Below are 13144 nucleotides of genomic sequence, written 5' to 3'. Positions count from 1 at the left end.
CAGGTGTGACTAATGGGGACCGGAAGTAAAGCTGGAACCGAAAACAGAAACCGGGAGACTACCAAAATAAAGAAAGGAAGTGGAAACTGGAACCCAAAACATGATGATATGACAGAAAAACAAGGTGCCTTCAAAATAAACCTGATAACAGAGCCAGAACCTGACAGTACCCCTCCCTCTAGGGCGTCTTCCACGGCGCCCACGGAAGCCCCCCCCCCCCCCCTCCAAACCAGGGCGGGCGGAGGGTGGTAGCAGGAGGAGGGACCGAATCCCCCCCCTCAAGGCAGACAAGCAGGGTGGGTGGAGGGAGGACTGGAGGAGGGTCAAATCAGGAGTTCATAAAACCGGAAGCAGGAAGCTCAGAGTTCATCCCCAACGGTCCCATGGGGCCCAGAAACCCCCCCCCCTCTTTTGGAGGGTGGCAGCAGGGGAGTCCCAGGATTGTGGTGGGCGACGGCGGTCGAGGCCTCGCCATCGTCGTGGCAGGAGGGGGCGTTCCCCAGGCGAGCGGCCATGACGACGGCGGAGCCGAGGCGGACGGCGCCGCAGGAGGCAGCGCCACCCAAACGGCAGGAAGCGCCGAGGGCAAGGCCACCAGTCCAGCTGCCGAGGCGAGAACAGACGTGGCAACGCGGTCAGCGCCGGGCCGCCAGGAACCGATGCAGGTGCGGCCGGAGCCGAGCCGCCAGGAACCGATGCAGGTGCGGCCGGAGCCGAGCCGCCAGGAACCGATGCAGGTGCGGCCGGAGCCGAGCCGCCAGGAACCGATGCAGGTGCGGCCGGAGCTGCGACGGGAACGACCCCCTCCTGGGGGTCCGCCGGGACTGCGACGGGCGCGACCCCCTCCTGGGGGTCCGCCGGGACTGCGACGGGCGCGACCCCCTCCTGGGGGTCCGCCGGGACTGCGACGGGCGCGACCCCCTCCTGGGGGTCCGCCGGGACTGCGACGGGCGCGACCCCCTCCTGGGGGTCCGCCGGGACTGCGACGGGCTCGACCCCCTCCTGGAGGTCCGCCGGGACTGCCACCCCGAGACTGACAGGAAAAGCAGCAACATGGCCGACAGGAACTGGAACGGCCTCAACTTGGCCGACAGGAACAGGAACGGCATCTACTTGGCCGACAGGAACAGGAACGGCACCTACTTGGCCGACAGGAACAGGAACGGCATCTACTTGGCCGACAGGGACAGGAACGGCCTCTACTTGGCTGACAAGAACAGGGACTGGAACGGCGTCCTTACTAGAGTCGGCGGCGCTGCCCTCAGGCTCCTCACAGGAGCCGGTGGCGCTGCCCTCAGGCTCCTCACAGGAGCCGGCGGCGCTGCCCTCAGGCTCCTCACAGGAGCCGGCGGCGCTGCCCTCAGGCTCCTCACAGGAGCCGGCAGGGACTGAAGCGGCGTCTCCTCTGGAGCTGGCATGGCTACTTGCCGCTGCCGAGGTCGACGGAGCAGACGTCGGGCCTGATCGGGTGTGCATAGCACTTGTTCTACATGTGGTGACCTCTGGCTGGGACAAGACCTGCGCGTGACTGGGCTGGACCGGGACAGGACTCGACTGTGCTAGAACCGGGACAGGGCTCGACTGAGCTGGGACCGGGACAGGGCTCGACTGAGCTGGGACCGGGACAGGGCTCGACTGGACTGGGACCGGGACAGGGCTCGACTGAGCTGGGACCTGGACTGAGCTCGACTGGACTGGGACCGGGACAGGGCTCGACTGGACTGGAGACTGAACTGGGCTCGACTGGACTGGAGACTGAACTGGGCTCGACTGGACTGGAGACTGAACTGGGCTCGACTGGACTGGAACCTGGGCTGGGCTCGGCTGGACTGGAGACTGAACAGAGCGCGGCTGGACTGGAGACTGAACAGAGCGCGGCTGGACTGGAGACTGAACAGAGCGCGGCTGGACTGGAGACTGAACAGAGCGCGGCTGGACTGGAGACTGAACAGAGCGCGGCTGGACTGGAGACTGAACAGAGCGCGGCTGGACTGGAGACTGAACAGAGCGCAGCTGGACTGGAGACTGAGGGCCGCATGAGTGCAGGGAGTCCTCCCAGCGGAGCAAACATGGAGCTGGGCAGGTGGGTGCAGGCACGACGGTCCGACGGGGCTGAGAGGAGGAAACCGAAACCATCGGCGGTGCGACCGGGGCTGGCGTGGTGCGGAGCGCGCTGTCCAACTCGCCGAGTCGCGCGCACAATCGTTCGTAGAGGCGACGGACACTGGGGCGCTCTAGCATGCTGTCCTCGTCCTCCAAGGTCCACATCGCCACCTCCACGGCGCATCGCTGGGTTTTCGGATCGAGCGCCCTTCGGTAATCCTCCGCGAGGATTTTAAAATAATCGCGTAGGTCGCTGGGTAGCTCGGCGCATGTAAACTCCATTCTCCCCGTGGTTGACTGATACTCGTAGCCAAAAAGCAAGAAACAAAACAGTCACTGACCTGGACGGAGACGGAGTGCTGGCTGGGTCCAAGTCTGGCCAGATCGTTCTGTCACGGAACGGCAGATAAAGGACCCACATGCACAGCACAGAGAACCGTAGGCAGATGGTAGAGAGTTAAACAGTTTAATCCAGTATTCGGTATCACAGACAGTCCGGGTCATACACAGGAGTTCGTTGGGCTTCAGTACCGGTGGAGCAGGCTGATTCAAGTCCAGGGACAGGCAGAGATTCGGTAACAGAAAATCACAGGTTACAGTACCGTAAGGGAGTAGGCTGTCTCGTAGTCGGGCGGTCAGGTTCGGTATACCAGAGCTATCCAGGCAACAGTACAGATCAGGGAGCAGGCGAGAATCCGGAGTCAAAAAACAGAGCAGAATCAAAAACGCACGAACAGGGTAACTAAATGCTGGAAGGGATGTCTGGCATACATAAGACGATCTGGCGGGGAACTGAGGAAACAGGTGGTGGTTAAATACAAGAAGTGATTACTTGATACGGAGCAGGTGTGACTAATGGGGACCGGAAGTAAAGCTGGAACCGAAAACAGAAACCGGGAGACTACCAAAATAAAGACAGGAAGTGGAAACTGGAACCCAAAACATGATGATATGACAGAAAAACAAGGTGCCTTTAAAATAAACCTGATAACAGAGCCAGAACCTGACATTAGTTTCAGTGCATTTGCTGGTCATTATCACATCTTACCATGACCACCATGACGTGCACGTCACCAGAAACTGTTTTTACTTTACTTTTACTAAATGGTTGGCTCCTGGCCCCAGTCAATTACATCAGCAGCGCTGCTGATTGGTTCCATGATCTGCTTGTGTGTTTTGTTTTTTATGATTTCAGTAGTCTGTTTTAATAATTTCAATTGAATTACAAATTATAGGTAACAGTAAAACTATATGTTTTCTACAGATAATTACAGTAAATAGTAGAGTTACTGTTTGTGTTTTAATTAAGAGTAATAAAGTGTATTGTACTGTTTTGCCTGTGATGGTAATATGTTGTTTGCCATCATTTTCAGTCATTTATTGTATCAATTTAAATTTAAAGTTTAAAAACATTCATCACATGTTTACCTAAACCCTATTGTTAAATGTTGACTTCAAAGCAAAATACATGTTTTTATGTTATTGTAAGGTTAGGTTAACTTAGAGTAGTTTATTATAACATGTAAATGCATACATTTCTTTTAACCAATCAGGTGCATCAGGTCACTAAGCTTTATGGGTAATCATCAGCGATAATTTCTTCAAATACTTCTGTGTGTAATTGATTAACTGTTGTGAATTAGTGTGTAATTGTGTATGAATGTAATCTTGTTAGTTAGTTTTGTTCACTGCTGGCAAATTTTTGTCCAGTTGGCGTGCGCCATAAGGGATACTGATGTATGGGGGAGTGACCCACGTAGTGGTTGTCATGTAATAATAGAGATCAATGAGTTTGGTGTCCACAATGGGTGATTACTATTAGAGAAGGTGTGAGAGAACTGGTCTGTTTGTACAGTAAGACCAGCCTTCACTCCTGTGGTGAATGGGGCACAGGTGCACTTATCAGTGCTTCCCTGAACTATTCTGCCTGCAGTAGCTGTTGATGTGAAGTCAATGGATAGTTTATACAACAAATTCATTCATCAATTTGTCAATTAGTGCACTGAACCTTAAATTTTAAGTGAAGTAGACTAGCAGATGCGTTGATACTATTAAAGATTTTGAATTAAATGAACATTGCATTGAGTGGATTGAACTTAACATAAACATTTTAACATGTTTTTTTAAGTTGAGTTTACGGCAACCGGTGTACTCAAATTTTTATCCGGGCTCACAGTGTACAGTACAGTGAGAGCAAACAGAAAGATGTTTGTCCAGGCTTTTGTCTTTTTAAAGGCTGAGCCGGAACCACGGTTAGTTTGTCATCGACTGTTCATCATGTCCAAAGACTCCGTCAACTTTAACCTTCTCCACCAGACCTGTAAGCTGGTGGTGCTGCTGTGTCTGCTCCCCATCTCTGTCACTCTGGTCTTTTACATCTGTTCATTGGACATCACCTCTTTGTTCGACCAAAACCTGCAGTCGGGCTATGCTGTCACACCGCCGAACTATGGCAGACCCAAACCTGAAGCCGGGATGAAGGAGCCCGCGATTGTTGAGCCAGAGCCGCAGATTAAAGACGAACAGAAGTCCATGGAACCGGAGGCGCAGCCGCCCGCGAAGGCACTGGAAAAATGCCCAGAAACATCACCTCTGCTCGGTAAGAACTGCTTCAGTTAAGGCTTCAACACTGCTAGTACCGAGTTCTTTTCGAGTTGTCCAAAACTAGACGGTTTAGTTTGTGAATATTAGACCTGTTTAACCACATGACCGGACTGTAAACATACGGTTCTGTCAGTTGACACCTAAAACCCAGTAAAGGCTGGTTTTAAACGCCCATCAGAGCATTTAACGCCTTAAGATTAAAAAAAAACACGGAACAGGTGACAGAACTGATCAGGGAGCAGATTAGTATTTATCAAACACAGGAGATTGTCTCTGCGTTAATTTACATGTTTTGTATTGGTTTATAGAAAATTTTATAGCCAGTCTGAGTTCATAAGTGAGTCAGAGTAAAAAAACAGGATACGGTCGAATGGTAAAACCCACGTGTCACAGCAACAGCCGTGAAATGATATCACTACAAAATAAGTCCAGAAGATATTTTAAAATGTGGACTGGAGCAACACTACTAGTAGTAACAATAGCAGATAAGTCTGCTGACAAAAACTAGAGGCGTCCAACTGGTCCAGGGGTCTGCAGTATTACAGAATGACCTTAAACTAAGTGATACGGTTAGTAAAAATACACTGTGCAGAGGTTCCACAGAAGGAAGTACTCTGAATCATCGTTTTTCTCATAAGGAACAACACCTTCCAGGAAATGCAGCAGACATTAACATGTGTAAAGAAATAACTGGGTGTGAATCTGTTCTACCAGCCCCAACCTTAGGCCTGAAACCACAGCAGAAACAATGTCAGAGTGAACTCGTGTAGGGGTCACACGGGGTCAGAAGATGACTCATTACTAATTGGGTAACGTGGTGCTATTGGTTTAAGGTGTATCACCTACGCGCTCTGGCTTGTCTTGGTTAGTAGCGAGTGGGACAAAGAGAATAAAGGAACCTGGTTTGATGACTCTTCGAACAAAGCATGTCAGACAGCTTCTCCTATTCAGCCACTCGGTGACTCGAAATGTGCTGGATTGGTCCTAGTCATCAATTAACAGTGTACCTCAATTATTTGTTTAGCTTATACTGGAGTTCTGTGTTTGAGGGAACCTGCCAGCAGTAGCAGCTGGAGGGGGAACTAGATGTTTCCTGTTTCCTAACTGAAGCAGACATTGTCTTCCTTGATGTTTTTTTTTAAATCATTTTTAATCTAAGTTCACAACAGGAGGTGAATAATAGTGCTGATAATAATAAAGCACCATCCTTCAATTTCAACCTTCCCCCATTGCTGCAGCTGAAGCAGTGGGATGTGCTGTAACCTGAGGTGGTCCAGTTGGTCTCAGTTTGATCAGTTTGTGTAGCTTAGATGTTCACCAGTCTGTGGGTTTCCATGTTTCCTCAGCTGTGTCCCACTCCTGTCCTGTTCATTATATTAGTTGGTTTTGGATCATTACGTAAGTTGCTCAGTCTGCATATCATCTGAGTCTGACACCAGTTAAATGCGATTTGACCCTGACTGGGCTCTGGTTCCGAGCTCTGTCTCTTCTGTTTGTGAACCCTGGAAGACCCTGAACACACCATATGTTTTAAGTCTCTGTGAGCAGGACTAATGATGTGTTCAGGTTGGATTCATAGTCCAGCTGTTTTCCTGTTGTTAGAGCTGGAGACTTCCCTGAAACCAAGCAAGAACATGCCGTGTAGTGGACTACAGGAAGAACAACATTGAATGTTTCAGTTGGTCTGGTGGCTCAGTGGGTAGAGCACAAGGTGCAGACCCTGCTTCTGGCTCCTTGAGTAAGGCACTTCACTGATGGGCAGATGAAGCTTTAGCTTTAGAAGCGTCAGTTTCTCCACTGTGGCAGGTCTTAGACGATATATTTCTTTGTTATTATTTCTTCTGCTTTGGAATACAGCTGCTCACAAGATTTTGCCACCGCTAACTTACATAAATTTGAACAGTTGATTCTATTCAGTGGCAGCTGGAACCTGAACCTTTTGACCCTGATGAGTAACTCACTATCATTAAAGACTGAGTCCCTGATATCTTTCATCCCCAGTGGGTCCTCTGCGGGTGGAGTTCAACACTTTGGTGAATCTGGAGCAGATAAAAAGCGAGAACCCCAATCTGGAGTATGGTGGACGCTTCAGACCCAAAGATTGTGAGGCGCTGCAGAAAGTCGCTATCATCATTCCCTTTCGCAATCGAGACGAGCACTTAAAGTACTGGCTGTACTACATGCACCCCATCCTGCAGAGGCAGCAGCTGGACTATGGAGTCTACGTCATCAACCAGGTATGGGGTGGGGGGAGGGGTGAAGACATTTGCCTACATCTTATCAAGTAAAGGTTTGATGAGGACGAAGGACAAGGTGTGTCCAGACTCTCAAGCTGCTGACTATTACAACTCAATATGCTGCAACTTTTATTGGGATCTATTAATGCTGAGAAGCAATCTGTTGAAAGCTCAGGTGCAGCAACAAACAAATTTGAATAAAAGTAAACGAGCAGTGGAACCTTAGGAACCTGTCTCCGCTAGATCTGAAGCCTGCGTGGTTTGTAACACAAGGAAACACACGTTGACCTCCGCCCTAGTTACACATATAATTTAGTAAAGAAAAATTAGTGCTCTCATTGACATTTTACTGCAAGACCTCCTTTGACCTGTGAAACAATTGACAATTAACACACAACCAATATCCTGACAGGAAGTGCAAACATTATGTGGCCTGTTCCACAAGCAGTGGCTGAGGTGTGTTGGAGGATTATGTTTCACTTCAAGTGTGTGTTTATGAAGGGAGGGTGGAATGATTCATTTCATAGCTCTAAATAAGCTTTGCGTTCCCGTCAGTGACCCAATGCAGCAATACAGCTGTCTTCTTCTGGAGCCGGCTCTAGATTCCGTACAGACTGAGCTTCTCAGATCAGCTGTGATGTGGACCTGCACCCTGTGGTTCCTGCACATTAGACCTTATCTTCTCCTGTAGGAGTCACATTTCAGTGGAATCTGGTGTCATTACCTCTGTTACCAAAGATGCTCTTCTGGCAGACGGGTATGTTGTGCAGTGGAAGTAGTGGATCCATGATCGACTGAAGTCTGTTTAGCGTGTGTTGCTCCATCACAGAGGTTAGGCTGTCCAACTCTGTGCCAATGACAGATCCTGTCTTCCTGAACAGCTGATCCAGTCACGAGGAGTCTTTACATTGATTCTGCCTCCCCTTGACTCTGCCACACCACTGCATAGAAGAGGATTCTGGTAGAACATTTGCAGCATTTTCTTGCAGATGGAAAGGATTCCAGTCTCCTTAGACAGAATTTAGAATTTCTTTTTTACATACAGTGTCTGTGTTAGTCATCCAGTCCAGCTTTTCATTCAGCTGTACTTCCAGGTATTTATATGACTTGACCAGCTCCACACGGTCACCGTTGATGGCCATGGGCCCCAAGCCTGTGCCTCCTTGAGTCCACCACCATCTCTTTGGTTTTGGTGGAATTTAGGTGCAGGTGGTTGAGTTTGTACTGTTACGCCCTCTTCTGTTTTGGTTTGTGGTTTTGTTCCTTTAGCTGCCTGCAGACAAGAAGTGGTCATCAGAGCAGAGGGGTGGCACCTGGTTAGGTTGCTGAGGTGATAAATACCTCTCTCTCACTGATTGCAGTCTCTCCTGCACTTCCCAGTACCTGCATGGTTTAATTTGTCTATTTCTTTGATTGCATACAACATGCACACGTCACATTTTTCACTCATCCAAGCACATCATTCACTACTGATATTGAACCTACTGACAAGTTATATTTATGTTATGTTTGTTGGTTACATTTATTGCTTTACAATAAATTTGAGTTAATGAAACCTGACTTGTGTGCCCTCTTTGTCACAAATGTGGAGCCAGTTTGTGACAGTACCAAGAGCAACAAAACCCTGGATCAGCCTTCTGTGCTCTTCCTCCTCCTTTTTACCACTGATGCAGCCTAAGATAGTTTTACGATACTTTTTCTGCTTTTCCACTGTCTGGGGTATAGGGATGCTGTTACTATCCTGGGGTTGAGATGGGACATGTGTACTGTGTGTTATGGGGATGTGTGTATTTTCAGTATAAATGAAAAAGTTGCAATTAAAAAGTTTGGTTAAAGGGGAAAAGACCTTCTCCTCCTCCTTGTCTTGTCTCTCTAAGCCTCCTCTCCTCCTCCTTAGGATAACTTCTTTATGCCTTCTCTCCCCCTCCCTCACCGTGTCAGGCATTTCTGACCAATGGCTGTGGTCGCTGGAGACGCTGGCCCCGCCCCCAGCTTATTCTCAGCCAGTAGCAGCTGTTGTTGGTTGAGAGGATCATGCTGGTAATACAGGCTTCTTCTTTCTGCTTCCACTTTCTTTCTTTGTTCCTACAGTACCTGCAGCTGAGCTGCCGACAGCTTCATGTTTATACTTGAGAAATACTATGCTTATAATGAGATCATGGTTTTCCCATGTTTCAGTGTAAATCACTCATTTCCACACTACCAACCTCAAGGAGATGGAAAATGTAAAACTTTAAATCAGAACCATTACAGCATTGTCATGTACTTTAAACATCTTTTGAATGGTGTAGTTGAATCAGAAGTATGTTTAATACTTGTCTTAATACAAGACAGATTCCACATTTTCTGAAACTCGACCTTCTGAGGAGCTGCAACCTCCCTCAAACAGAACCAGGTCCAGGGTGGGAAAGAGCAGGAGAACAATGGTGGCACATTGGTGGATAGGAGAAGGAGGAGCTCAGTGTGTGAAGGAGCTGCAGCATTCACCTGAGCCAGCTTTATTGTGTTAAATGAGAGAGCACATCTGAAGTTGAACTTGAGCTTGATAGCTAATGGTGCTGCCTCCAATCCTATAGGTAGAAACTCTAGGAGTAGAGTGACAACCAAGTGTCGTTTTGGGAACATAAGGGGCAGATGGAGCTTTGTTTCACCTCAGCAACAGGCTCCTCCCTGAGTTGACAGTGTTTGTAATAATGGCTCATCATCAGGCTCCATGCGGGACCTCATGGAAGTGTTGGTCCTGCACTGGACACATGCTCCCACCTGTTAGAACAAATGCAGTTTAACACGTTCGCATGGATGAAAGCCATGTTGGTCTGTCTGACCTGCATGCAGTCGTGTTCCTTGTGCCAGTTTGAAACATGTTGCTATGCAGTCTTACAGGTAAACAGCGCGGTGCACCTGAGCCCAGTGTAGGTGGCTGTTGCAACAACCAGAGCCTGTTTACTGCAGTGGAGAAAGCAGGAAGTGATTGTCCTGATGGTTGTTGGCCACCTCTAGCTTTATTGGATTAGACAAAGACCTGGACCATGTTAAGACGGGAAAATCGGTTCAGTCCGTCACATGACAAACAAACCTGAGCCTCAGTGAATAGAATACCTTTATGGTCCTGCAATGGAGAAATTACCAAGTTTCTGTTGCTCAGTTGATTTTTGCAGATTTATCTTAAAACTAAATGTCTCTTGTTGTGACTCTGTCTGAATAACCTTTGTCAACATTATGACTTAACAGGTTGATCTTGATTTATCGACATACGTGGTGCTTAGCTTGGATAATGACTGTTGTGCATTAGCATTTGTTCAGCTGCTTCAGTACATGATAGAGTGGAGCCATAGATGTTCTGCTCTACTTCTGTTTAACCATGATGGGGAAATTCTTAAACTGCTTCCTGAGGAATACGCTAAACTGTACGGTCACTAATGTGTTTATATCAGATTGAGTATAAGGCCACGGGTCTGGTATTGGCAGATGTGTTTGATCCTGTTTGTCTGTTGGTCAGGATGGAGACCAGCTCTTCAACCGAGCCAAGCTGCTCAACATCGGCTTCACAGAGTCTCTGAGGGAGTACGACTACGACTGTTTCGTCTTCAGCGACGTCGACCTGATCCCCATTGACGACCGCAACACCTACAAGTGCTTCAGCCAGCCCCGGCACCTGTCTGGGTACCTGGACAAGTTTGGCTTCAGGTGGGTACAGACAGCAGCTCTCAAGTCTTTCTGTTTGTTGTGGTAGATGGGTCAGAGCACTGGAGAAGGAAGATATCTGTTCTGTCCTTACTTCCTGCTTCCTCTTTAGGCTTTTCCTCCTCAAATCATTTGCTCATTCACTTCCTGCAGTTGCTATTATAGGAGCTTTAGGAACAGAGCTTTACATTTAGCCAAGAAATTGGGAAGCTGTGGAATGATATGAAGTTATAACCGGTTCATGGTTAAACACTGAAGCTGAGTTTCCTGAACCTCAGACCTGATCAGAGCCACACACTCTTCCAGAACCAAACTGTTCAGTGAGTGAGACAAAAAAGACTTAAATTCTTTTTTCACATGTGAAATGAGTTGCTAAACCCTGGGGTACCCGTCTCCTTCTTCCTCATCTTTAGGAACCCAGGGCTTTACTGTGGCCTCTGGGACTACTGTAACACGTGCTTTGTGCAGTAGTCCAAACTCAAACAAGCATCTTTGATTAATTTGTCGGCATTTTAGGTTCTGTTCTTACAGGAACCTATCGAATGTGGTCCACACACAGATCCAACTCCACATCACACAGTTGGATGTGGCTCTGTGTGATTCAGTGATGCTTTCTGCGCTTCTAGGTTACTTCATAATTGGTTATTTGGCGGAATTTCTTCCCTGAGTAAAGAACAGTACTTGAAGATTAATGGCTTCCCCAACAACTACTGGGGCTGGGGTGGAGAGGACGACGATATTGCCAACAGGTACGACCCTGCACTCTTTTTTATTAGTGACTCATTGTGTACCACAAGGAAACGCATGGGGAAATTCAGGTCTGGGCCTTTGTGCTGACAGGTGGTTGTAACTGATGTTTCAGCTGCCAGTCACCATGAGCAGGCTGTTGCACAATGAGCGTTGATCTTAGTATGTGAAAGGACTGGTTCTGCTGAATCGACAGGAACATATCAACTTCTACTCTTTAGTCGACAAAGATTGTTTACAGCCAAATCCATCCATCCATTTTCTTAACCACTTACTCCCTAGTGCGGGGTCACGGGGGTGCTGGAGCCTATCCCAGCTGGCTATGGGCGAGAGGCAGGGTACACCCTGGACGGGTCGCCAGTCCATCGCAGGGCAACACATAGACAGACAACCATTCACTCACACACTCACACCTACGGGCAATGGAGAGAAGCCAATCAACCTAATGCACGTCTTTGGACTGTGGGAGGAAGCCGGAGAACCCGGAGAGAACCCACGCAAACACGGGGAGAACGTGCAAACTCCACACAGAAAGGCACCAGGGCCGCCTCCGGGAATCGAACCCAGAACCTTCTTGCTGTGAGGCGACAGTGCTACCCACCGTGCCGCCCCTGTTTACAGCCAAATGTTTTTTTAAATTGTTTCTTTGAGCTAAGTGAATCCAGTTGCCTTAAAAAGTGAGTCCTGAAGTTCTTTGATCACCATCAATCGCACCTGTTGGTCTCTCACTATCAAACAGGATATATATTGTCAGGTTGCACTTCCGTTTTCCTGTCATGCTTTCAGGGTGGCGTCCAAAGGCATGTCCATCTCCAGACCCAGTAAGGAGGTGGGAAAGTGTCGAATGATCAAACACAGCTCAGACAAACAGAACGAACCTAACCCTCAGAGGTAAACGTCTGATGCGGCTTCTTCTTTGTGTCCTTTCAGTTTGAATGCGCTGACTGATCTCCACCTGTTTCTTCCCTCAGGTTCCACCAGGTCACCCAGACCAAAGAGACGATGGACAAAGACGGGATCAACTCTCTGTCCTATAGAGTGGTGAAGGTAGACAAGTTTGACCTGTTCACGAAAATAACAGTGGACGTGGGTAAACCGTGACGGCCACCGGGCCAGAGACAAACACAGTTGCAACCTTTGACACTTGAATCTCTCTGCTCTGGTCCAGACGATTGGACTCGATGGACTCTGCTGTTGTTTTACAGACTGAAGGTTTGTGTTGTATGTTTTCTCCTCGGGAACGTGAGAACTCCCCTCTGATTGGATGCTGCAACCAGTCAGCTGCCTCCACCTGATGGGAGCTAAAATAATTCACAAAATCTCACTGAGCTCTCAAACATGTCTCCTGGACTTCCTCAGCTCTGAACAGTGGGTCTTGTCCAGCAGCGTCGTGTTTGTGTACAGCTCAGGTGTCCGTGATCCTGCATCTTCACGATGAACAGAACACAACCAGGACCAGCTCTAAACCCGTGTGTGTGTCTATAGTTGTTTTTGCTGAATTGGGGTGTTTTCTAGGCTTGTCTTAGAACCAAAGTAAGTCCCGAGTCTAATAGGTTCAGAGCTCTTGCTATTATTGATAAATTGTGTATTTTCTTGTCAGCTTTTGGCACCAAAGACTTTAATTAAACATTTCATTGTGGGAGAAATTACGTGGGAGAGCTGTTCTGTTGCCGAAAAGATGCCAAACGCGATGCTGTGAGGAACGTGATGCTGTGAGAGAACGCGAGACTCTGCGAGAACAGCACGAGAAATTCAACAAGGCGGCGCGA

At 48.3% G+C, this 13144-nt stretch overlaps 2 protein-coding genes across 2 annotated transcripts in view; one reads left to right on the top strand and one right to left on the bottom strand.

Moving 5' to 3' along the window:
* Window positions 1-13144, bottom strand: part of LOC114869085 (butyrophilin-like protein 8) — a 98402-nt gene that overhangs the window by 27318 nt on the left and 57940 nt on the right. The gene's annotated exons all lie outside the window — the stretch shown is intronic.
* LOC114869532 (beta-1,4-galactosyltransferase 1-like) lies at window positions 4349-13018 on the top strand. Its single transcript, XM_029173837.3, has 6 exons — window positions 4349-4702; window positions 6709-6944; window positions 10444-10631; window positions 11255-11377; window positions 12162-12266; window positions 12347-13018. Exons 1-6 carry the CDS (start codon window positions 4381-4383, stop codon window positions 12474-12476), a joined length of 1104 nt encoding a protein of 367 aa, XP_029029670.1. The 5' UTR covers window positions 4349-4380; the 3' UTR covers window positions 12477-13018.

The sequence above is a fragment of the Betta splendens genome, chromosome 2 (genome assembly GCF_900634795.4).
Source record: "Betta splendens chromosome 2, fBetSpl5.4, whole genome shotgun sequence".
Lineage (NCBI taxonomy): Eukaryota > Metazoa > Chordata > Actinopteri > Anabantiformes > Osphronemidae > Betta > Betta splendens.
Note: the sequence above shows the minus strand (reverse complement) of the source record. Positions and strands in the feature narration are given on the sequence as shown.

What these genes read in the sequence shown, in the direction of transcription:
- LOC114869532 (XM_029173837.3), top strand. Translation starts at nt 4,381, where the DNA reads ATGTCCAAAGACTCCGTCAACTTTAACCTTCTCCACCAGACCTGTAAG. An exon ending in GAGTCTACGTCATCAACCAG is followed by an intron (nt 6,945 to 10,443) that starts GTATGGGGTGGG and finishes TCTGTTGGTCAG; the next exon opens with GATGGAGACCAGCTCTTCAA. An exon ending in GACGACGATATTGCCAACAG is followed by an intron (nt 11,378 to 12,161) that starts GTACGACCCTGC and finishes TCATGCTTTCAG; the next exon opens with GGTGGCGTCCAAAGGCATGT.